Source organism: Gymnodraco acuticeps, unplaced genomic scaffold, assembly GCF_902827175.1.
Source record: "Gymnodraco acuticeps unplaced genomic scaffold, fGymAcu1.1, whole genome shotgun sequence".
In the NCBI taxonomy this organism is placed as follows: domain Eukaryota; kingdom Metazoa; phylum Chordata; class Actinopteri; order Perciformes; family Bathydraconidae; genus Gymnodraco; species Gymnodraco acuticeps.
Genome location: NW_022990304.1, coordinates 67,423 through 92,183, shown reverse-complemented (window position 1 = coordinate 92,183; position 24,761 = coordinate 67,423). Strand labels below are relative to the sequence as shown.

Here is a 24,761-nt window from a genome sequence, read left to right as displayed (position 1 = left end):
GTGCACTCGAGCCGGTTTCTGAAACTTACCTACCCCACCTTTAAAGTCAACATTTCTGAAAAAGGCAAGATTCTGAAGAAGTTTACATTTCTGAGAAAAAAGTCAAAAACCTGAGAAAATCAATACAATTCTGAGAAAAGTCAAAATGTAAATTGAAGTGAAAATATTGGAAGAAAGCCGGACACCTATACAGATAAAATCTCTCAAACATTAGAAGCAAAACAGAAAGAATAGCACTACAGTAGAAAGGAAAAATATAAAAGGAAAAATGTTTATTTGTTTTGCACAAACAAAATATTTTCTTTTCAACACACATCTCTAATGATTTCTAACACATGCGGTATGTTTCGTGAAATTGAAATACAGGTTTGATAAACATTTTCCGGCACAGCTCAAAAAACACATTTGCTTTCACATATAACACAAGATTCTCACACAAAATTACAATCCCAGTTACCCTTTGTTTCTAAGTATCATTCAGTTTGACTCCAAGAGTTTTTTAAACCAAGACGATCAAAATATCAAACAACTATAATCCTTTTATTTTCGGCAAAATGGAAGGAAGCTCTTAGAGAACAAACATTAGACAATCAGTACATAGATAACTCTAGGACAAACGTATGGTCTCCAACTTAATACATTTTCCTAGGAAATGTAATTGAGCTGTTGATTAAACATTCACAACATCTCTCCACTGGCCCTTTTTAGGACCTTGTTTTCGACAAATAAAATAAATTATAATGAGAAACTCTTTAGAAATTACTTAAATACCATACCAAGTGATTTACATAGTTTGCATATAATGAACTGCCAGAACGATCACCATCCCGCCTTTTAAATAGTTTCAGCAGTTTAAAGGGTGTAGAATAAAAGGCATGAACACAATGCATGACAGTGGTGATAATCACATCAGATAAACAGGCTTTGGGGTGTGGTGAAACCAGACGTCAGAGCCTCATCGTCTGCAAACATCTTGTGTTTAAGCCTGAAGAAAAACAACTTAAACCCGAGCGGTTAAACTTGCCTCGTCGTCTTCTTCTGCAGAGCCATCATCCTGCTACCTTGTTTGCTTTATATAAAAGACAATGATTGCTTATGCTAATGTGAAAAGGCTCAGAGAGGAAGTCCATCAGTAACTGCAGACTGCCACTCCATTTAACTCTGGTGGAAGAAATGATGAGCAGCTAAAGTTAAACATTGGCACTTTGACTTTAATTAAAGCTGTCAAAGTAGGAAATCCATGAGCTTTCTTTCGGCTGAGCTTCCTTATGAAGTAAAGGATACAAGCAAGACAGTATGAAACAAATATATTGGTAGGATTAGTTAGGGTTAGTAGTTGTAGTTATCACACAACTTCTGACATCACTGGTGTAACATCCTGTATCAATTAGTACGTTTTTTTGTCTTTTTCTTGCTGAATCACTTTTTCTATGACACTTATGATCAGAAGAGTTTTTTTGTAACATAAGACAACATACAATTTAAGATTGACAAAGAAAATAACAAATGTTTTGCATTGTTTGTACCCTACCTCAGAAATAAAAAGGGGTTCTCTAATGTTGTAAAAGTAGGGTCAAGTATATAAATATATTATGCAGATATTTGTTTTAGAAAAGCAGAACTTTTCAGTCATAATTCACTATAGTTGTTGCTTTTGCACACATCTCTTAGAAACGGGGGTTTATAAAGTTGTGCTTTTTCATAATTCTGTCAATTAAGACAAAAAATTGATTGGTCGACAAAGTTATACGAGTGCAAGTCGACCAACAATTTCTTCATGATAACTCTTATATACCCTCTGATAGAAATGGATCTATCATTTTACTTTGGAGAGGTAAATCATCTCTTGCTACTTCACTTTTTGAATTATTTTGCTTTCAGTTCAGTGGATCTTTCTCCCCGAGTTGATTTTGCTTCTGTTCTCTTCCATCGCTTTCTCCAGCCAGTCCGATTCGCTCTCAGAGTCGCTGGCGTCGCTCCCGTTAGCCGCCAGCAGTCTCGAGTAATTAATCCTGCACTGTTGAGGGGCTTTAAACTGCAGCAGAGGCAGACACACACACCACAACATCACACACATCGCCGTCCCTCTGAACAGCCACGTCAACCCGAACCTCTGCCCCACAAAGCCCCCAGAAAAACTCCCCAAACTACTCCCCAAATTTAGCGAAAGAGAGCTGAAGATCCTCCTTACACTCCTCTCCGATCCCGGTGTAGCCACCTCCTCACACTGTATCTTCACGGCCCACCAGAGGGCGCCAGAGCTCAAACAACTCAACATCTGGGCGGGAATTACAGCCCACGGCCCCCACAGGAAGGAGAAGTAGAAACACTGCACACCGAGGCTTGCTGTCCCGACGACAAGCACCTTTCCTGGGGTGAGCAGCTTCGAAATCCGCCCTTTGAGTAAAGGATAGGCAGCCTGTGAAACTAAAGCGAGAGCTAACGAGACCCCCATGTGCATCTCGCTGCTCCCGTGGTCCTGCATCTGCCACAAGAGGAAATTATCCACAACGGATCCAGCGCACCCCACTAAAAAGGTGGTGGCGACGCAAAGCAAAGCGTGGGGGGAGTTGTGGACCAGCTGCAACGCTTTTAGGGGACCGAAACCCTGATCCCGCTTCTTATTCAGGTGCAGAGGGAGGTAGGCGGCGACAGGAAGCGCCACAAATCCGATGACAGCGTAGAGGAAGAAGTGTGCGGCCATCCGAGGGAAATTCCCGGCTATGAGGCAGGGTAATCGGCTAACGAGTAGTCCGGTTCCTCCGACGCCAAACGCGGCTCCGAGGATCCTCCAAATAGAGGTGATTCTGTATCGATCCGAAGCATCCGCGAAGTCGAGATACTCGTAAAGTCCGTCGTCCGCCGTCCATTCAAGAGGCGACGCCATTAGCTCCCACAGCGACACGGTGATGAGGATGAGGAAGAAGAGCTGGTGATGAGCGTCCATCACCTTCAGGCTGCCCAGAAACTCAAACCGTCTCTGGTTGTTCTCCTCCTCCATTTTTATTTCTGACCTTTTATTCCTAGTTTTGGATACAGAGGAAAGTGCAACACTGCTCTTAATCGCACCACCACCATCTGTCTGACTTTTGTTTGTGATATCTTCTGAAAGCGGAGGTATATCCAGATCATAAAGCGCCGTTTCGTTCGTCAGAAGCGGAGCAGGTTGAGCATCAGCGAGTGTCTTTACAGGAGTTTGAGAATCCGTAGTTCTGGGTAACGTGTGAGGTGCAACGCTGCTCTTAATCACACCACCACCTGTCGGACTTTGCGTCGGACCACCGCTCAGATCACTCGTAAAATGACAGTTTTCGTGCACTTCCACAGGCGGGAAGAACAGTAGAAGAAGAGCGACGGACGCCGAACAAACCAGAGATCCAACGATCACCGCCCTCCTCTGGTTGTAGTGTTTGGACAGCAGGCTGGAGGCGGGGCTCCACAGCAGAGCGATGAGGTGTTTAGTGCCCATGATGATGCCCGTCATGGAGGGAGAGAGACCCTGCTGACGGAGGAAGAGCGTGAGGAAGGGCAGCAGCGAGGCCCGGGCGCAAGAGGACAGGAAGTGGAAGGCGCCGGCCAGAGCGAGGGTACGCTGGATGTTGATCTGCTTGTTCCTCTTCATGGTGGAACGATGGTGGTCTGACAGGGAGTGGGTTTCAACTGGGAGACAAACAGAGGGGAGAGAGAGAGGGGAGAGAATACATTAAAGGTCACCTAGTATGCAAAAAATCCACTTTTTCACGTTCTCTTCTACATCAACATGTGTCCCCTCTTCTTCATGTCTCTTCTTATACATCAACATGTGTCCCCTCTTCTTCATGTCTCTTCGTACATCAACATGTGTCCCCTCTCTTCATGTTCTTCTTCTACATTCCAACTTGTGTCCCCTCTTCCTTCATGTCTCTTTCTTCATACAACATGTGTCCCCTTCTTCTTCATTGTCTCTTCTCCATCAACATGTGTTCCCACTGCCTGTCCCCTCTTCTTTCATGTCTCTTTTCTTACCATCAACATTGTGTTCCCCTCTTTTTCATGTCTCTTCTCCATTCAACATTGTGTTCCCCTCTTCTTCATTGTTCTCTTTCTACAATCACACATGTGTCCCCTCTTCTTCATGTCTCTTCTACATCAACTTTTGTCCCCTCCTTCTCATGTCTCTTCTACATCAACTTGTGTCCCCTCTTCTTCATGTCTCTTCTTCATCAACATGTGTCCCCCTCTTCTTCATGTCTCTTCTCCATCAACATGTGTCCCCTCTTCTTCATGTCTCTTCTACATCAACATGTGTCCCCTCTTCTTCATGTCTCTTCTACATCAACATGTGTCCCCTCTTCTTCATGTCTCTTCTACATCAACATGTGTCCCCTCTTCTTCATGTCTCTTCTACATCAACTTGTGTCCCCTCTTCTTCATGTCTCTTCTACATCAACTTGTGTCCCCTCTTCTTCATGTCTCTTCTACATCAACTTGTGTCCCCTCTTCTTCATGTCTCTTCTTCATCAACATGTGTCCCCTCTTCTTCATGTCTCTTCTCCATCAACATGTGTCCCCTCTTCTTCATGTCTCTTCTACATCAACATGTGTCCCCTCTTTTTCATGTCTCTTCTCCATCAACATGTGTCCCCTCTTCTTCATGTCTCTTCTACATCAACATGTGTCCCCTCTTCTTCATGTCTCTTCTACATCAACTTGTGTCCCCTCTTCTTCATGTCTCTTCTACATCAACATGTGTCCCCTCTTCTTCATGTCTCTTCTACATCAACTTGTGTCCCCTCTTCTCCATGTCTCTTCTACATCAACATGTGTCCCCTCTTTTTCATGTCTCTTCTACATCAACATGTGTCCCCTCTTTTTCATGTCTCTTCTACATCAACATGTGTCCCCTCTTCTCCATGTCTCTTCTTCATCAACATGTGTCCCCTCTTCTTCATGTCTCTTCTCCATCAACATGTGTCCCCTCTTCTTCATGTCTCTTCTACATCAACATGTGTCCCCTCTTCTTCATGTCTCTTCTACATCAACTTGTGTCCCCTCTTCTCCATGTCTCTTCGACATCAACATGTGTCCCCTCTTCTTCATGTCTCTTCTACATCAACATTTGTCCCCTCTTCTTCACGTCTCTTCTACATCAACATGTGTCCCCTCTTCTCCATGTCTCTTCTACATCAACATGTGTCCCCTCTTCTTCATGTCTCTTCTACATCAACATGTGTCCCCTCTTTTTCATGTCTCTTCTACATCAACATGTGTCCCCTCTTCTTCATGTCTCTTCTACATCAACATGTGTCCCCTCTTCTTCATGTCTCTTCTACATCAACATGTGTCCCCTCTTCTTCATGTCTCTTCTACATCAACTTGTGTCCCCTCTTCTCCATGTCTCTTCTACATCACCATGTGTCCCCTCTTCTTCATGTCTCTTCTACATCAACATGTGTCCCCTCTTCTTCATGTCTCTTCTACATCAACATGTGTCCCCTCTTCTCCATGTCTCTTCTACATCAACATGTGTCCCCTCTTCTTCATGTCTCTTCAACATCAACATTTGTCCCCTCTTCTTCACGTCTCTTCTACATCAACATGTGTCCCCTCTTCTCCATGTCTCCTCTACATCAACATGTGTCCCCTCTTTTTCATGTCTCTTCTACATCAACATGTGTCCCTCTTCTTCATGTCTCTTCTACATCAACATGGTTGTCCCCCTCTTTTCATGTGCTCTGTCTACATCAACATGTGTCCCCTCTTCTGTCATGTCCTTCTACATCAACATGTGTCCCCTCTTCTTCATGTCTCTTCTACATCAAATGTGTCCCCTCTTCTTCATGTCTCTTCTACATCAACATGTGTCCCCTCTTCTCCATGTCTCCTTCTACATCAACATGTGTCCCCTCTTCTTCATGTCTCCTCTACATCAACATGTGTCCCTCTTCTTTTTCATGTCTCTTCTACTCAACATGTGTCCCCTTCTTCTCATGTCTCTTCTACATCAACATGTGTCCCCTCTTCTTCATGTCTCTTCTACATCAACATGTGTCCCCTCTTCTTCATCTTCTTCATGTCTCTTCTACATCAACTTGTGTCCCCTCTTCTTCATGTCTCTTCTACATCAACTTGTGTCCCCTCTTCTTCATGTCTCTTCTACATCAACATGTGTCCCCCTCTTCTTCATGTCTCGTTCTAACATCAACATGTGTCCCCTCTTCTTCATGTCTCTTCTACATCAACATGTGGTCCCCTCTTTTTCATGTCTCTTCTACATCAACATGTGTCCCCTCTTCTTCATGTCTCTTCTACATCAACATGTGTCCCCTCTTCTTCATGTCTCTTCTACATCAACTTGTGTCCCCTCTTCTCCATGTCTCTTCTACATCAACATGTGTCCCCTCTTCTCCATGTCTCTTCTACATCAACATGTGTCCCCTCTTTTTCATGTCTCTTCTACATCAACATGTGTCCCCTCTTTTTTCATGTCTCTTCTACATCAACATGTGTCCCCTCTTCTCCATGTCTCTTCTTCATCAACATGTGTCCCCTCTTCTTCATGTCTCTTCTCCATCAACATGTGTCCCCTCTTCTTCATGTCTCTTCTACATCAACATGTGTCCCCTCTTCTTCATGTCTCTTCTACATCAACTTGTGTCCCCTCTTCTCCATGTCTCTTCGACATCAACATGTGTCCCCTCTTCTTCATGTCTCTTCTACATCAACATTTGTCCCCTCTTCTTCACGTCTCTTCTACATCAACATGTGTCCCCTCTTCTCCATGTCTCTTCTACATCAACATGTGTCCCCTCTTCTTCATGTCTCTTCTACATCAACATGTGTCCCCTCTTTTTCATGTCTCTTCTACATCAACATGTGTCCCCTCTTCTTCATGTCTCTTCTACATCAACATGTGTCCCCTCTTCTTCATGTCTCTTCTACATCAACATGTGTCCCCTCTTCTTCATGTCTCTTCTACATCAACTTGTGTCCCCTCTTCTCCATGTCTCTTCTACATCACCATGTGTCCCCTCTTCTTCATGTCTCTTCTACATCAACATGTGTCCCCTCTTCTCCATGTCTCTTCTACATCAACATGTGTCCCCTCTTCTTCATGTCTCTTCTACATCAACATTTGTCCCCTCTTCTTCACGTCTCTTCTACATCAACATGTGTCCCCTCTTCTCCATGTCTCCTCTACATCAACATGTGTCCCCTCTTTTTCATGTCTCTTCTACATCAACATGTGTCCCCTCTTCTTCATGTCTCTTCTACATCAACATGTGTCCCCTCTTTTTCATGTCTCTTCTACATCAACATGTGTCCCCTCTTCTCCATGTCTCTTCTACATCAACATGTGTCCCCTCTTCTTCATGTCTCTTCTACATCAACATGTGTCCCCTCTTCTTCATGTCTCTTCTACATCAACATGTGTCCCCCTCTTCTTCATGTCTCCTCTACATCAACATGTGTCCCCTCTTCTTCATGTCTCTTCTACATCAACATGTGTCCCCTCTTCTTCATGTCTCCTCTACATCAACATGTGTCCCCTCTTCTTCATGTCTCCTCTACATCAACATGTGTCCCCTCTTCTTCATGTCTCTTCTACATCAACGTGTGTCCCCTCTTCTTCATGTCTCTTCTACATCAACATGTGTCCCCTCCCTCTTCTTCATGTCTCTCTACATCAACATGTGTCCCCTCTTTTTCATGTCTCTTCTACATCAACATGTGTCCCCTCTTCTTCATGTCTCTTCTACATCAACATGTGTCCCCTCTTCTTCATGTCTCTTCTACATCAACATGTGTCCCCTCTTCTTCATGTCTCTTCTACATCAACATATGTCCCCTCTTCTTCATGTCTCTTCTACATCAACATGTGTCCCCTCTTCTTCATGTCTCTTCTACATCAACATGTGTCCCCTCTTCTTCATGTCTCTTCTACATCAACATGTGTCCCCTCTTCTTCATGTCTCTCTTCTACATCAACATGTGTCCCCTCTTCTCCATGTCTCTTCTACATCAACATGTGTCCCCTCTTCTTCATGTCTCTGCTACAGCAGCATGTGTCCCTTCTTCTTCTTCATCTCTCCTCTACATCAACATGTGTCCCCTCTTCTTCATGTCTCTTCTACATCAACATGTGTCCCCTCTTCTTCATGTCTCCTCTACATCAACATGTGTCCCCTCTTCTCCATGTCTCTTCTACATCAACATGTGTCCCCTCTTCTTCATGTCTCTTCTACATCAACATGTGTCCCCTCTTCTTCATGTCTCTTCTACATCAACATGTGTCCCCCTCTTCTTCATGTCTCTTCTACATCAACATGTGTCCCCTCTTCTCCATGTCTCTTCTACATCAACATGTGTCCCCTCTTCTTCAATGTCTCTTCTACATCAACATGTGTCCCCCCTCCTTCTTCATGTCTCTTCTACATCAACATGTGTCCCCTCTTCTTCATGTCTCTTCTACATCAACAGTGTGTCCCCTCTTCTTCATGTCTCTTCTACATCAACATGTTCCCCTCTTTCTCCATGTCTCCTCTACATCAACATGTTGTCCCCTCTTTCTTCAATGTCTCTTCTACATCAACATGTGTCCCCTCTTCTTCATGTCTCTTCTACATCAACATGTGTCCCCCTCGTCTCCATGTCTCTTCTACATCAACATGTGTCCCCTCTTCTTCATGTCTCTTCTACATCAACATGTGTCCCCTCTTCTTCATGTCTCTTCTACATCAACATGTGTCCCCTCTTCTTCATGTCTCTTCTACATCAACATGTGTCCCCTCTTCTTCATGTCTCTTCTACATCAACATGTGTCCCCTCTTCTTCATGTCTCTTCTACATCAACATGTGTCCCCTCTTCTTCATGTCTCTTCTACATCAACATGTGTCCCCTCTTCTTCATGTACTTCTACTTTTACTCAAGTAAAAAATCTAAGTACTTCTACTTTTACTCAAGTACATGATCTGAGTACTTCTACTTTTACTCAAGTACATGATCGGAGTACTTCTACTTTTACTCAAGTAAAAGATCTGAGTACTTCTACTTTTACTCAAGTACATGATCTGAGTACTTCTACTTTTACTCAAGTACTTGATCTGAGTACTTCTACAATTACTCAAGTACATGATCTGAGTACTTCTACTTTTACTCAAGTACATGATCGGAGTACTTCTACTTTTACTCAAGTAAAACATAAGTACTTCTTCCACCTCTGCATGAAAGCATAAACAGCTCAGTTCACCTGTGCAGCAGGATGCAACTGTTTGTCCAGGATCTGCAGATGTGGAGCTTTAGTCCACGTCACTTAAACTTTACAAGATAATACAATAAAAAATACTCTTTTACCTTTTAGACCTGTGGCCCTCAGGAACCTTCTTTAAACTTTTGTACCGGTCATCCTGCAGCTCAATCTGTTGCTTTATATCCACGATGAGTCTCTTTGGGAAGGAGTGCACCTGTTGCCGTGTGAATACGCTTCTTTATCGGTGTTTACCTGAGAGATTTTACAGCACTGCAGTGCCCCCTACAGGCGGGGAGGTCAATGTGCACCGAAGGAAAAGGAATATTTTGTTGAATAGCCATTATTGGGAAATTAATGTTCTGTTTGAATATTTTGAGTCAGTAGTTCTTTTTTGTTTTTCAACCTGTACGTTTTATATATTTCATTATTATTATTATTATTATTGACAGAAGGGGGGTAGGAACATATTTTAGTGGGGGGAAAATCTGTTATTTAAATTAACAAATGTAAACACATAAGTAGAAGTCAATAACAGATACATTTTTCATAATAATAATAATACCTTTAATAATAACAGTAATAATTATAATAACACTTTTTATTTTATATAATAATGCTACCGTTTTAAAAATGTTCCCATTTCTAATAAAAGAAAATCATTATTTCACACTTAAGTAAAATATTTAGTCATAGGTTATTTAATTTACAGCATTTTACTTTATGACACGTTTCTTTTACATAACATTCACATTGAGGAATTTAGAAACTCAACATTATTTTCCCAGAATAACACTTTATTTTGTTACCAGTTTAAACGGAAACACAAACTTAAAGTACCTTTAACTAAACCTTAAACCGTACTAAAGTAAATTAAGTTATATAAAGATTTAATACGAGATTAATTATGAACTCCACCATTAAAACAAATGATCAAGTCACTATCAGTTCACACAATGGACCGTCAATTAATGATTACTAACTTCCAGTTGCTATATATTGATGAACATGCCACACAATTAGCTGGAATAAACAAAAACGGACATTTCCAAGTGGTAGTCCGACTGCATTGAAAGCAACTCTTATACATTGCTTTAGCATTATTTTCATATTTTAAATAAGTGTGATAATAAAAAATGTATTTTAAGGGATTAAAATTACAATAACAAAGGTTTTTTGTCAAATAAGATAGAAAAATGTTGGTAATGCTTTGATTTAAGCTCCCATTTTTAGCATTTACAATTAGCATAAACATTGGATTAATTTACACTTAGTAACCCACTATTTTGTGCAACAAGAGCATTATCTACAGCGTTTTCTGCACACAGCTGACGGTCCTCAGACGGTCACACCTGTGAACGTTTGGATGGGCAGCGAGAGGGCTTTGTCCAGATATTTGCTAAAGTCCACAATTGGAACTAAAGATCTTCGGGAGCCGATGTCACATCCTGGGTCCAAACAGGGAGTGATATCTAGCCTGTAAAGTTATAACATTACATTTATATCACTTTCAATCTGCTTACTGTTAAGAGAAAATGTGAAAAAAGCTATATTTGAGTGTCGTAAATGACCTTTGAACGTCAGTGTATGTCCTGCAGGAGTCTTTGTCCAAACACACAGAGAGCGTTCGATGCTCCAGCGTCCGGATGGTGATGCTCTGGGTTTTGATCGTCTAAAATGAAAACAGAAAAGGTTTAGAAAGGTTCAGTTACAATAAAGTGGTGCAGGAATGAGTCCTAAAAAACCCTGAATTGAGTCAGCATTGTAGCACTTCCTGTTCCCTCATCTGGAAGTTTTTTTGTATGTGTTCTACGCATGGCAATGTTAGTTCAGCATTTTCATTGCGATCATGTTAGCACGCTATTTAGCATTAGCTCAAACCGCTGCTTTACCACTAGAAATATTACTTTGAATGACAGAAATATAATTAAATACTTACTGAGTTGTACACCGGGTTCAGACTGTCAAACATGACATCAAGTCGATTTACACCTGAAGAAAAAGTGATAAGGATTTCATTTTCTTGCATTGATATATATCTGTAAACGTAGTAAAAAATAAAAGAAGGTAAACCTGATGTTAAAGCTGCCGGCTCTGATGTAACCGCCACGCCATAGATCATGGTCGCCTCTCCATCTACAACCTGTCGTCTGCTTAGAGAGATCTGATGAGGATATGATAGTTAGCCAATATTCTGCTGAAGTTAATACTAAAAAGAAGGTATTCAAATGACCATTAATGATAAGGACTGTACCTTTGTGTAGCTGACAGAGATGACTGCTCCGAGGACTTTTGTTGGCTTCTTTGGCCATACAGACGTCCTCTCTGCCAAAGACAACACGTCACTTTGAGTAGCTATGATTTTAACACAGTCACAGTTAGTATACGAGGATAAAAAGAGGTCCAGAAACATACTTGATAACTTTTCTTTGAGGTGTCTGAACTCTGGGATGTCGGCCTCCAGATGGGACACAAACATCTCCTCCACCACAGATTGCCCTTCAGAGCTGGAGCGGGTTATCTAAACAGCAGGAAGTGCATGTGAACCCAACATCCCTCTGCCTTTTACATTTGCATACATGTTCATTATATCACTGTACCTTCACTGAATAGAGCGGCACGTTGACTGGCTGCGTCCCACAGCGAAGGTAGTAACACAGCGTGTCCAGTAAGTAGTGGTTTTGCACCGGTGACTCGCTTTTGTTAGCCTGCTGCAGTAGAGAAACATTGCAGAGATGTTAGCTATGATAGCATTTTCAAGATTCAAAGGTTTTAATGTCATATGCACATAAGCTACAGTGTAGAAATGGCAATGAAAATGACCCGAGCTCCTCCAACGATGCAACATGTATAATAAAATACAAAAATACAAATACAAAATTGTGCAAGAAGTCTATATACAAGTAAATAGAATATGATGTAAACAAGAATAGAATGTAAAATTAAATATTGTACAGTAAGATGAAATTAAATAACTATTTAGATAATGGCTCTATGGATGCAAATGTTAGTGCTAAATGCTAATTGCCCAAATGTTAGCATCCTTAAACAGTAGGCCTATACTATGTGGTAGATATTGTACCCTCTTAACATTAGCATCTAAGCATTTTCATTGCGAGCATGTAAGCATGCTACTTAGCATTAGCCCAAAGCACTGCTCTGCTAACAACTTCGATGTTTCGTTGTCTCAAAGTTGTTTTTGATGAGTTATGGGTAGATGCATGAAAAATGTAGTGGTTAATACAGGTTTAAGAGGTTTTGTTCTAAGCCAAAACCACGTCAGTAAATACCCCACTAGTGAATTCAAAAACGGCAGTGGCTAAATAACCAACCCAGTCTCACAGGATTTCGTGTTATAGCCTACTCACGAAATGTAATCTATTGATTCGTGTTCACCAACACGATTTCCCCATTTTTTTCGTGTCACACAGAACGATTTTAAAAGCAATGTAAATAATAACAAAATAGAAAGAAAACATATTTTAAAAATACAGATTTCAGTATTCTGAGGCTCTGAGACCAGTGGTGGCGCCAGGGTATGGCTGGGGTAGGCTACAGCCATACCAAGAAATGGCTTAGCCCCACCATGAAAAATGATGTTAAAGTAAGCTAAATAAGGTCCGCCAACTCGCGCGGAGTAAATTGCACAGACAGCGGTTAGTAAGATTGATTTCAGTAGCCACTTGTCCACTTGTCTGGAAATACCGAAGACTAGAAACGGTTTTGAAAAAACTTTTGTCACATAGTGATCGTCTTCTTAATAGAACATCTTTGATAATGTCTTCTGGCCAATCAGAATCAAGATAACGGCGTGTTGTTGTTGCAGGAAGTCCCGACGGAGAATACTTTTACTGTAATACATCTCTATATACATCGATACAACATTACGTGTTGATAGAAATCAACCCGTAATGAAATAAGACCCCACGGTTTGATGATAGATAGGTGTGTGGGCTGTCTTTCATTTTGACACACAGAACAATGGGGGCTATCCACCCTTATCCACAATGTAAAGTAATTCACAGCCTCTTCCCTCTTCTCTCTGTGAGGAGCAGCAGGTTCAGCTTTCAGAACAAAGTAACAAAAAACTAAAATGGCATTCATTTTTTTAAATATGTCGTGTAGTAATAGATTTATTTATTGTTCTTCTGAAGAGAGTACAAGAATGTGTATTTGATGTTAGTATTTCAAAAAATCTCCTGGGGGACAATCCCCCCAGACCCCCCTGCAGGGGTTGGGTTTTCAGGATGTCAACTCTTTCACCTGTGGAGAAATTGCAGGATTGGCTCCAGGTCGCCCTTTTTATTTACTACAAGACAGATGTCCCTTTTTATTTCATACAGTTCAATTTGGATTGAGACAGGGAAATAATCTAAACCTCACGCGTGGCGTTTCACTGTCAAGGGGAGCGTGTATGTAATTACATTAGAAATACTGACTTGAGCCCCACCACTGTGGGTTAGCCCTACCATAGATTACCCAACAAAAATACTCTGGAGCCGCCACTGTCTGAGCCCCATATATTTTCCTCACGGACGGCAAAAAAAGTCAGACATTATACAATTAAAAATAAAAACAATAATCGTGGCTTGATATTGAGTAATAAAATGTTTTTATGAACCGCACAGCTTCCGGTCTTCCAAGACCCAACCGGACAAAAAGACGTGGTGCAGGCACAAAACCAGGGACGTGCACAGACATTTGGACCTTTTGAAAATTGTAACTTGTTTTTAATGTAAAAGAAACGATTATTACATCAACTAAATTGAACAGTAATTCACATCTCATAACAAAATACGCTAAGGCGACTACTTGCATTCGGTGACTTGATTTTAAAAATGAAAACCAGGGAACATTTTTGTTTTGCGGTCCATATCTCATTAAAAATATCTAATGTTAGTAACAATTACAAACAAAATGGAGACAATTCTGTTTTAATGTAGTTTGATGATTGTAACTGCTGTGCAGTCCAGACATACTGATAAAATAGGGCCTCTAACTAATTACCTTAAATAAACTCACTAATTAATGAAACCAGTTCAAAACGCATTCTTATTCTTATCATTCTTTATGAGCACACTAACGGTAAGGTATCTAATTACTTATTTATTTAGTATTCCATAACTTAGTAACAGAGATTGTCAAACTGAAGTGGTAGAGACATGGCAGAAATCCTACAATGAAGCGGGACATTGAACTGTTCACCCGTGAGAGGGCGATCAAGAAAAGAGAGCGAGCGTTGAGGGAGTTTACAGATGAGAAGACACAGAAAGACAGAAGCTCAATAACAACAAGTAGGCTATATTTAGGTGTTCTTTTGTAAATAACCGACGGTATCAAGAGGAAGTAAAGTCCCCTGGTTTGTCCCTTATACCCTAACTGCCTTGAGACAACTCAAAATCAAGTTTCCAAAATCCGACACTGAGGTGGTCTTAACGCACCGGCAGATGAGAGCGCTGACAAAGTGTGTTTCCCGCAGCGAGACGCTACAATACTAATTGTGGGTTCATCATGTTGATTCGGCCACAACAGAAAAACAAACTCTCGCTCTCTCCAGAGGGGCAGGTCAGCCAAAAAGGCCAAAGGGGCTGTTGCCCAGGTAACATTAGCCCGTACCTGTGCACGTCCCTGCACAAAACATACTACCAATAGATATACATTGCTATTAAAATTGTTCTGTGTGACACGAAAAAAAGGGGGAAGTCGTGTTGATGAACACGAATCAATAGATTACATTTTATATTCGTGACTATTACACGAAATGCCGTGAGACTGGGTTGAAATAACACTACTATACGTGTCATCACACCAAACACTAGCCGCTTTTAGCTTAGCGGTGGTGATGTGAAGTCATGTGACCGTGCTGTAGTTCCTTTATAGCCCAACATTAGCCACCTTTAGCTTAGCGGTGGTGACGTGAAGTCATGTGACCGTGCTGTAGTTCCTTTATAGCCCAACATTAGCCACCTTTAGCTTAGCGGTGGTGACGTGAAGTCATGTGACCGTGCTGCAGTTCCTTTATAGCCCAACATTAGTCACCTTTAGCTTAGCGGTGGTGACGTGAAGTCATGTGACCGTGCTGTAGTTCCTTTATAGCCCAACATTAGCCACCTTTAGCTTAGCGGTGGTGACGTGAAGTCATGTGACCGTGCTGTAGTTCCTTTATAGCCCAACATTAGCCACCTTTAGCTTAGCGTGGTGACGTGAAGTCATGTGACCGTGCTGTAGTTCCTTTATAGCCCAACATTAGCCACCTTTAGCTTAGCGGTGGTGACGTGAAGTCATGTGACCGTGCTGTAGTTCCTTTATAGCCCAACATTAGCCGCCTTTAGCTTAGCGTGGTGACGTGAAGTCATGTGACCGTGCTGTAGTTCCTTTATAGCCCAACATCAACCGCCTTTAGCTTAGCGGTGGTGACATGAAGTCATGAGACCGTCTAAACTAAGAGCTGCTAGCATCACTGTCTTGTCTAATCTATGGTTACCTTTCCAGTCAGTTTGGAGATTGCAGCTCCCAGACTGTTGATGTTGTTGTTGTAACATGGATCTACTCTTCCCAATAAAGAAGAAAGAGACAATGTGCCTCCATCCTGACATGGGCTTCCCTTTGAGAAATAACAGACATATTAGGGTCATGTACTGTACTTCAATTACGGCAGTTAGTTTAGCTTTGAGTATAACTCACAGTTGAACTGAGCGAAGGATCCCCATCAGTGACTGGGATGTAGTACAACCGTATGTTCAGTTTATTGGTCAAAATTAGATGTTTTGACTCTCTTTTTCTGTTGGGAAATACACGGAAAACAGTGGTGGTAAAATGAGTAAACTTATAGAAGTGCACAGACATAATGCAAAAGCAGAAAAGGTTTAAGAAACATTCTTATTAGCAGATTCTGCATGCATACCAAGATTTTGCCATGGTTTCTGTTTTTGATTGAAGTAGTTTTAACCAATTTGAGCGGGCTGTGGTTCTTTGCAAGTAAACAGTCCGTGTCGAGAACAATACAGGCCAAACACAATGCTCTCGATGCATTATTTCTCCCCCTTTACCCTCCGTCCCTAAATCCAAAAGTGATGTGATAGCTTTGAAAAACCTACTGGCAAGAGGACAAACATTGGCTAAATGGCTAATGCATCTGCTCATCATAATTACTAGATTAATGACCTCCTACCAAAGGTCAGGTTTTTCCTAAGTGGCTCCTAAAATGCATTTGGGAAAGCGTTGATCCTATTTTTCATCCCAATCATTGCTGATTGAAGTGTTGCATTTCTAAAAAGGATCACTTTCTATTAGCCTAAAATCAGCGTGTCAAGAGTCTACTTGTGATACAATCCAATCCTTCACGTAGTCTTTCTACTCCATCTCCATTCTCACGTCTTAAGTTGCTAATTGGACTGTAAGCAATTAAGGGGCACACATACAAGGAAGTCATAGTTCAGATATCCCATAGCAATATTGCCACGTTCCTTCTAAGAATAAATTGTCATCTGACCGATGGGTTTCGAGATTAGAAACACATGTAATAATACACCTTTTGGAAGAAGAACAAACCAGCAACTCACCGGATCGAGTGATAAGCCCTGGAAAGTCTTCCAAGCACACGGTTGTCTCCCAGTACCACGACCCTGGCTGTGTGATGACCTCTGTTTTCATCGAGGAGAGGAGAACTTCCAGGACATGCTTCCATCTTCTTCATCACGAGACTCAGTTTATCTGCTAAGCTTGAGTTCTTATAGCCATTTCTTCGTGAGATTGCCGGTGCATGATTTCTGACCGGAGATGTCACTGCGTCGTCACAGTCGTTCCGATCTCTCACTATGCCACTGTCTCTAGACTGGACTGAATCCCTTTTGTCCTTCTCCTCTTCATCAACACTGGCTGAGTTAGAGCAGGCGAAGTTTGCCAGCAGATTCCCTTTGGGACAGATTCATTAAGTTTTACTGCATCAACTGGATTTTACTGACAGAAATATAGAATAGTTTGTCTGATTGACTCACATAGATCCTCTTCTTCTCTCCACAAGAGGAAGTTGATCCCTGGGAAAGGCATTGCAGTGCTGCGCACAGAACCAGGATCTAGTCTGGGTCCATCTGAAAACACAGGGTAACGTTAACGTCGTGGTAACCCTGTCAATATCTTAATTCATATCTACAACAGAGCAGAACACACACCTTCTTTAGAGGCACTCAAGATGTCTCTGTAAATGTGTTGTAGTTTGTTCAGATAGTTTGCACGACCCTCTGCACCTTGCTTCAAACTCTTCTCCACGGCCAGAATCACTTCCTGGAAATGTTTCTCTACCATGGGTTCCTCTAAAGCCTGAAACACAAAAACAAGAAGCAGGATTATACTGAATCGGAAATCCTTCATTCGTTCCAAAGCAGGGACATTTATAATACATAATCCTAGTTTAAGGGAGATGGAATTGGTCATAAACTAAATTATTGGACAAATCACAAGAGTGTTTGTAAGAGCCATTTCCTTAGTTTATAATAATTTATCAATTTAGACTACATTCTTGGGAGTGTGACACTATAGTGTGGTTCCTTATTCTCCTTTTAGTATACATTTAAGTACCAGTTTATGTAGGAAATAGTTTGTTTGAAAAAGTGTATTCATTTTTTGCATCACCTTTTGGAATATCAAGAATATTTTACTTTTCAATCGCATCTGGACATTCCTTTTTTCTCAACAACAAGCGTCTATTCATCTGTCAGCCCATGAGGGAATCACAAACAAAAGAATCAAACAAATCGATATCGTGGTCACTACAGTGTTCTTGAGGCTACTTTTCACCGCTATGAATATCAATCAATCAATCAATGTTTATTTATACAGCCCAATATCACAAATGTTACATTTGTCTCAGTGGACTTCACAGTTTGTACAGAATATCAGTATGACAATACGACACCCTCTGTCCTTAGACCCTCTGTCCTTAGACCCTCTGTCCTTAGACCCTCTGTCCTTAGACCCTCACATCGTACAAGGAAAAACTTCCGGAGAAAACCCACAGTTTAAAGGGAACAAGGGAGAAACCTCAGGGAGAGCAAGAGAGGAGGGATCCCTCTCCGAGGACGGACAGACGTGCAATAGATGCCGTGTGTAAATCGAAGAGATAATACATTAATAATATGTGTAGGTTTTGAGATTATGTCTTGCTCTGGGGAAGTATAACTCTGAAAGGATCATCCAGTGAGATGATTGAATGTCTGAACCAAATATCCAAATACACAATAGTTATATTATATAAACATATCTGTCTTACTTTACCCAAACAACTTCATAATCTATCTCACCTCCAGAGCTTGAGCCAGTCTGGAGCTCTGACAGTTAATTCCCAGCCCCGTCTGCAGCACACGTTGCAACACATTTCTCTCCATGGTTGGTGCGTCTTTGAGAAAGTTGGACGCCTCCAAATGTGCTCTTACTGCTGCCTCCAGTGGAGCAGAAAACACAGCCGGGTCAGCGAGCACAAACACCCTGCAGGACATCAGCAGGTAGTAGTAAAGGTTTAGGTAGTGTTACATTTTGCAAGTTAAAGGTCTCCTATTATGCAAAATCCACTTCTTCATGTCTCTTCTATATCAACATGTGTCCCGTCTTCTTCATGTCTCTTCTATATCGACATGTGTCCCCTCTTCTTCATGTCTCTTCTACATCAACATGTGTCCCCTCTTCTTCATGTCTCTTCTACATCAACATGTGTCCCCTCTTCTTCATGTCTCTTCTACATCAACATGTGTCCCCTCTTCTTCATGTCTCCTCTACATCAACATGTGTCCCCTCTTCTTCATGTCTCTTCTACATCAACATGTGTCCCCTCTTCTTCATGTCTCTTCTACATCAACATGTGTCCCCTCTTCTTCATGTCTCTTCTACAACAACATGTGTCCCCTCTTCTTCACGTCTCTTCTACATCAACATGTGTCCCCTCTTCCTCATGTCTCTTCTACATCAACATGTGTCCCCTCTTCTTCATGTCTCTTCTACATCAACATGTTTCCCCTCTTCTTCATGTCTCTTCTACATCAACATGTGTCCCCTCTTCTTCATGTCTCTTCTTCATCTCCATGTGTCCCCTCTTCTTCATGTCTCTTCTACATCAACATGTGTCCCCTCTTCTTCATGTCTCTTCTACATCAACATGTGTCCCCTCTTCTTCATGTCTCTTCTACATCAATATGTGTCCCCTCTTCTTCATGTCTCCTCTACATCAACATGTGTCCCCTCTTCTCCATGTCTCTTCTACATCAACATGTGTCCCCTCTTCTTCATGTGTCTTCGACATCAACATGTGTCCCCTCTTCTTCATGTCTCTTCTACATCAACATGTGTCCCCTCTTCTTCATGTCTCTTCTACATCAACATGTGTCCCCTCTTCTTCATGTCTCTTCTACATCAACATGTGTCCCCTCTTCTTCATGTCTCTTCTACATCAACATATGTCCCCTCTTCTTCATGTCTCTTCTAAATCAACATGTGTCCCCTCTTCTTCATGTCTCTTCTACATCAACATGTGTCCCCTCTTCTTCATGTCTCTTCTACATCAACATATGTCCCCTCTTCTTCATGTCTCTTCTAAATCAACATGTGTCCCCTCTTCTTCATGTCTCTTCTAAATCAACATGTGTCCCCTCTTCTTCATGTCTCTTCTACATCAACATATGTCCCCTCTTCTTCATGTCTCTTCTAAATCAACATGTGTCCCCTCTTCCTCATGTCTCTTCTACATCAACATGTGTCCCCTCTTCTTCATGTCTCTTCTACATCAACATGTGTCCCCTCTTCTTCATGTCTCTTCTACATCAACATGTGTCCCCTCTGTGGAAAGAGACTCTGAAAGTTTCAGGAACAAAGATTCTCTCTCTTTTTGATCCATTTCTATAAAAACCTGTCTGAAAATGAGCTGATCAGATTTTGGCCACTTTGTGATGTCATAACGATGTGTTGTCTTGTGTAACCATTAGCCAATCAGCAACCAAGGTAACCCCCCCCCCCCCCCCCCTTATCACCTGAATCTCCTCCTAGAGCTCCATTGAGTTCTTTGTAACCAAATCTCTCTCAGAGGGGCGTGGGGAGGGGCTCCTTATTTTCATCTAAAGTAACAGACAGAGCATCAACACTTTGGAAACAGGGCTGAAACAGAGGGGATTATGGGTAATGCTGCAATGAGCTGTTTGGTGTTTCAGCCAATCAAAGACAGGCTCTGGATATATCTGAGACCTATAATATATTGATGGAAAACAGTATAATAGGGGACCTTTAATACAAGATGATTGTCATTCAAACTATAAACTCACTTTTCCTGCAAGGCGTGATGCTCCTTCCTCAAGTTCTGCTCTGCAGTGACTGTCCTTAGATATAAGGAACCTGTTAGAGGAAGGATTAGACCGTCAAGAAAACTTATTTTACACCATGATACTCTATAGTGGTGCAGGAATGAGTCTTAAACCCCGTAATGAGTAAGCATTTTGGCCCTTCCAGTTCGCCTGTCTCAAAGGCAATGGTTTATTGAATTGGTTTTTGGTTTGAAGTCTGAAACAAGTTCTGTGCTGAAAATATTTTTACATTTTATTCTATGAGTGGTGCAATAATGCATCCTAAAACAGGTAATCAAGACAATTGTTTGGTATTTCCGGGATCTATGGTCTTGAAGTCAATGAGTTTGTGGTTAACACAACCGAAACAGATTTTAACATTTTGTTCTACTATATAAAACAAGTCATTAAATACCCCACAGGCGAATTTAAAAACAAGAGTCTAAATGAGACGACTAAACGTCATCACGCCCAACATTAGCCACCTTTAGCTTAGCGGTGGTGACGTGAAGTCATGTGACCGTGCTGTAGTTCCTTTATAGCCCAACATTAGCCACCTTTAGCTTAGCGGTGGTGATGTGAAGTCATGTGACCGTGCTGTAGTTCCTTTATAGCCCAACATTAGCCGCCTTTAGCTTAGCGGTGGTGACGTGAAGTCATGTGACCGTGCTGTAGTTCCTTTAGAGCCCAACATTAGCCTCCTTTAGCTTAGCAGTGGTGACGTGAAGTCATGTGACCGTGCTGTAGTTCCTTTATAGCCCAACATTAGCCACCTTTAACTTAGCGGTGGTGACGTGAAGTCATGTGACCGTGCTGTAGTTCCTTTATAGCCCAACATTAGCCTCCTTTAGCTTAGCAGTGGTGACGTGAAGTCATGTGACCGTGCTGTAGTTCCTTTATAGCCCAACGTTAGCCACCTTTAGCTTAGCGGTGTTGAAGTAAAACCCCTGCACCACTCTTTTGTGTCTGCTGATGCTTCATACCTGGTGTGGTCATTTCCATTTTGATGCTCCTCATAGTGCTGTGGGCCACAGTGGAGTAAGGCGACGGTAATATCAGCAATTTCATCAAACGGTCATACACTGTCTGGAAAAGGCTGGTAGGAATCATGACACCTGACTGGAAAGATAAGTACAGAATCAGCAAAACTGTAAAACTGACATCACTACCAACTGTATTTCGGACAAGGCAATGCTATTTCATTGTTAAATAAAGTCAAAAATAGTGTGTGAATCCGGATCAGATTCGTTCCCAAATGTAAAGAGGGTGTCGTTTTTCACATACTGATATACTGAACAATCTGTGCTGTTGTATTTGCTGTAAAGTGTCTCTACTGTAGGCTATTTTTATTATATGTACAGCACTTTGGCTCCACCAAAAATCGTTTATAAATGTGCTATAAATAAAACTTGATTTGATTTGATTTGAAATTTAATGAGTTCTTCCTTGTTGCATGCTTCCCCCTTTCACCAAGTTTCATTAAAATTCGGACAGTGGTTTTTCTATAATCTTACTGAAAGACAAACCACCTGAACTGAAAACATAACTTCCTTAATGAAGGTATAGAGATGTGTCTTACCTTAATAACCACAGAGTAGAGCATGTGCAGCACTGGGATCACATGTGTGAAGGATTGTGTTTTTTGGATCTAAGAGACATCAAATAAAAGATAACAGTTACATAACATTTATGAAAAAAATTAAGTATGCAGGCAGAATTATAAACAACTCTTCCTCTACAAGACAGACACACACAAGTCTTTGGAAATCTACATTGTAATTTGTAATGGACATTGAAATCTGAAGGCATATTTTAATGGTTTACCATCTCCTGCCTCTTTTTCAGCTCTTTGACCAGCAGTCTGATCAATGAAACGCTGCAGGAGGGATCGGCCTCCAGCTTCCTCTGAAGACTCCATCGCAGCATCCCTGCAGAGCACACAGATTCAAGATTCAAAGGTTTTAATGTCATGTGTGGTGGAAACTTATTGAGACAAACCAGTAAATAATATAAAATGGTGAGGAAACCTTTCCGTAACTGAATTGAAGATTCTTGAAATAAGACAGTCTTTTAGGGAGTTTATTCTTGCAAGAAGGTACATCGTACAGCTGACATCCTCGTGGATTCATCTTCTTATTACAGACACATGCATTTCCTAACATTCGGTCTATATGCTGTAAAATGTATTATCTCTTGGATTTACACACGGCATCTATTGCACGTCTGTCCGTCCTGGGAGAGGGATCCCTCCTCTGTTGCTCTCCCTGAGGTTTCTCCCATGTTCCCTTAAACTGTGGGTTTTCTCTGGAAGTGTTTCCTTGTACGATGTGAGGGTCTAAGGACAGAGGGTCTGAGGACAGAGGGTCTAAGGACAGAGGGTCTGAGGACAGAGGGTCTGAGGACAGAGGGTCTAAGGACAGAGGGTCTAAGGATAGAGGGTCTAAGGACAGAGGGTCTAAGGATAGAGGGTCTAAGGACAGAGGGTCTAAGGACAGAGGGTCTAAGGACAGAGGGTCTAAGGATAGAGGGTCTAAGGACAGAGGGACTAAGGACAGAGGGTCTAAGGATAAAGGGTGTCATTTTTCTCATACTTATATTCTGAACAATCTGTGCTGTTGTATTTGCTGTAAAGTGTCTCTACTGTAGGCTATTTTTATTTTATGTACAGCACTTTGGCTCCACCAAAAATCGTTTATAAATGTGCTACATAAATAAAACTTGATTTGATTTGATCGTTACAGAGAGTCAAGCAGTCTGCAGCGAAGTACAAAGTCAGAAGGTCTTCAGAGGGTCTGATATTCACACCAAGAATAGAAGAGGAGGGGCTGAGACACACAGAAAAGATAATCATACTATATATAGGATTCTTCAAAACATGTCTTCTAGCAAATGGAGAAACGTCTACACTTCACAAAAGGACAACACCCTAACCTTACGACACTGAATAGCTCTAACCCCATTCACCACTCATTTAGGTTATTGCTGCTTCCTGAAATAGCTTGTAAAAGAAGAACAGATGGTGAACTTTAAAAGCTCCCTAAGTATGATACAAGTTTCCATCACACATGCACATGAGCTACAGTGTAGAAATGGAAATGATAATCCTATGAACCTAGCTCGTCCAGCGATGCAACATATATAATAAAATACAAATAAAAAATAGTGCAAGAAGTCTATATACAGGTTAATAGAATATGAACAGAATGTAAAATTAAATATTGTTTATTGCGGTGATAACTATTTAGATAAATACGTAAATTGCAAGATGACAAACAGATGAATGTTTATCGAGGCACTTAACATGATGTTGATGTTGGACTGTGGACATTACACTGATGTTTGTTGACTAATATATCAATTATTCTTGGGGATTGTAGTCCAGTGTAGACAATATCATGTTCAAGTAATATAGAGATGCTTGTAAGACCTCAAAACTAAAAGTAATACAGGTTTAGGATATTGTTAAAATCTAAAACCTAAATCTAAGACTTTTCGAGAAATAAAGTATTTGTTTTTAGGTGTTTACATTTTAGTACTTCTCTTCGTTTATTTATACTCTTTTACTTCTCTTATGTGTAAGGCCTTAATGCTGCTGCAATGCAAACAAACTGTTAAATAGGCTTAGTTTTCTTTTAAATTGCCCTTCATTCCCTAATTTCTACCTTTCTGAAAAGCATTTTGTCCGCCCGTCTCTTTGAGGAGAGCCTGGATGTTGTTGTTCAGACTGGACTCCAAAGTCGAGGGACGAACATCAGCTTAAAAAACAAGATCATACATGTTGTTGTTATATTATCCTCCACAGTCAAGTTCACATTCTCCTACGCCGAGTTTCAACCAGCTGAACAGGTTCGATTCGTTTTTGGAGGAAATTAAAAAGCACTTACTGGTAGAATCCACCATGTTGTCTGCTTTTCAGACTCTCACGAAACAGGTCGTCCCAACCAGAGCAAATGAGGAAAACTGAAACATCAGCTTAACTAACATTAATGATAAAAACACTTGCAACCAATCAGAAGAAATACAAGCAAAACAACCTAAATTAAACTGTCAGAGCTTACCATTGTAGCTTTCTACTTTAATTAATGTCTTCCTCTGCTTCTACCTGTGCTGGAAATGACGTAGTAAAGCCAGGTAGTTTCAAGTGAGACAGGGTGAGAGGAGGAGGAAGTTCACAAGAGGGCAGTCCCTGTCTAGACTGCAAGAGCCAACAAAA

The 24,761-nt window shown here is 41.3% G+C and overlaps 2 protein-coding genes across 4 annotated transcripts; both read right to left on the bottom strand.

The window, feature by feature from the left end:
- Positions 1-252: 252 nt before the first annotated feature.
- On the bottom strand, positions 253-9,496 carry LOC117550315 (major facilitator superfamily domain-containing protein 6-like). The gene is made up of 2 exons (XM_034222691.1): positions 9,335-9,496; positions 253-3,660 (listed from the first exon to the last, which is right to left on the bottom strand). The coding sequence occupies exon 2, from the start codon at positions 3,620-3,622 to the stop codon at positions 1,883-1,885; it is 1,740 nt and encodes a 579-aa protein (XP_034078582.1). The 5' UTR covers positions 3,623-3,660; positions 9,335-9,496; the 3' UTR covers positions 253-1,882.
- A 409-nt stretch (positions 9,497-9,905) lies between these two features.
- On the bottom strand, positions 9,906-24,671 carry LOC117550334 (phosphoinositide 3-kinase regulatory subunit 6-like). 3 transcript variants are annotated; one of them, XM_034222732.1, is made up of 20 exons: positions 24,607-24,671; positions 24,433-24,508; positions 24,211-24,303; positions 22,373-22,476; positions 22,128-22,196; positions 21,532-21,667; positions 20,531-20,600; positions 18,527-18,710; positions 17,399-17,546; positions 17,225-17,317; positions 16,790-17,141; positions 15,912-16,008; positions 15,712-15,831; positions 11,828-11,938; positions 11,643-11,748; positions 11,482-11,552; positions 11,301-11,391; positions 11,167-11,219; positions 10,799-10,899; positions 9,906-10,704 (listed from the first exon to the last, which is right to left on the bottom strand). In XM_034222732.1, exons 2-20 carry the CDS (start codon positions 24,446-24,448, stop codon positions 10,566-10,568), a joined length of 2,154 nt encoding a protein of 717 aa, XP_034078623.1. In that variant the 5' UTR covers positions 24,449-24,508; positions 24,607-24,671; the 3' UTR covers positions 9,906-10,565. The 3 variants fall into 3 exon arrangements, with proteins under 3 accessions (XP_034078623.1, XP_034078625.1, XP_034078624.1); XM_034222734.1 differs by having other exon boundaries at positions 24,433-24,525; positions 24,607-24,653; XM_034222733.1 differs by having other exon boundaries at positions 24,433-24,654.
- Positions 24,672-24,761: the final 90 nt, after the last annotated feature.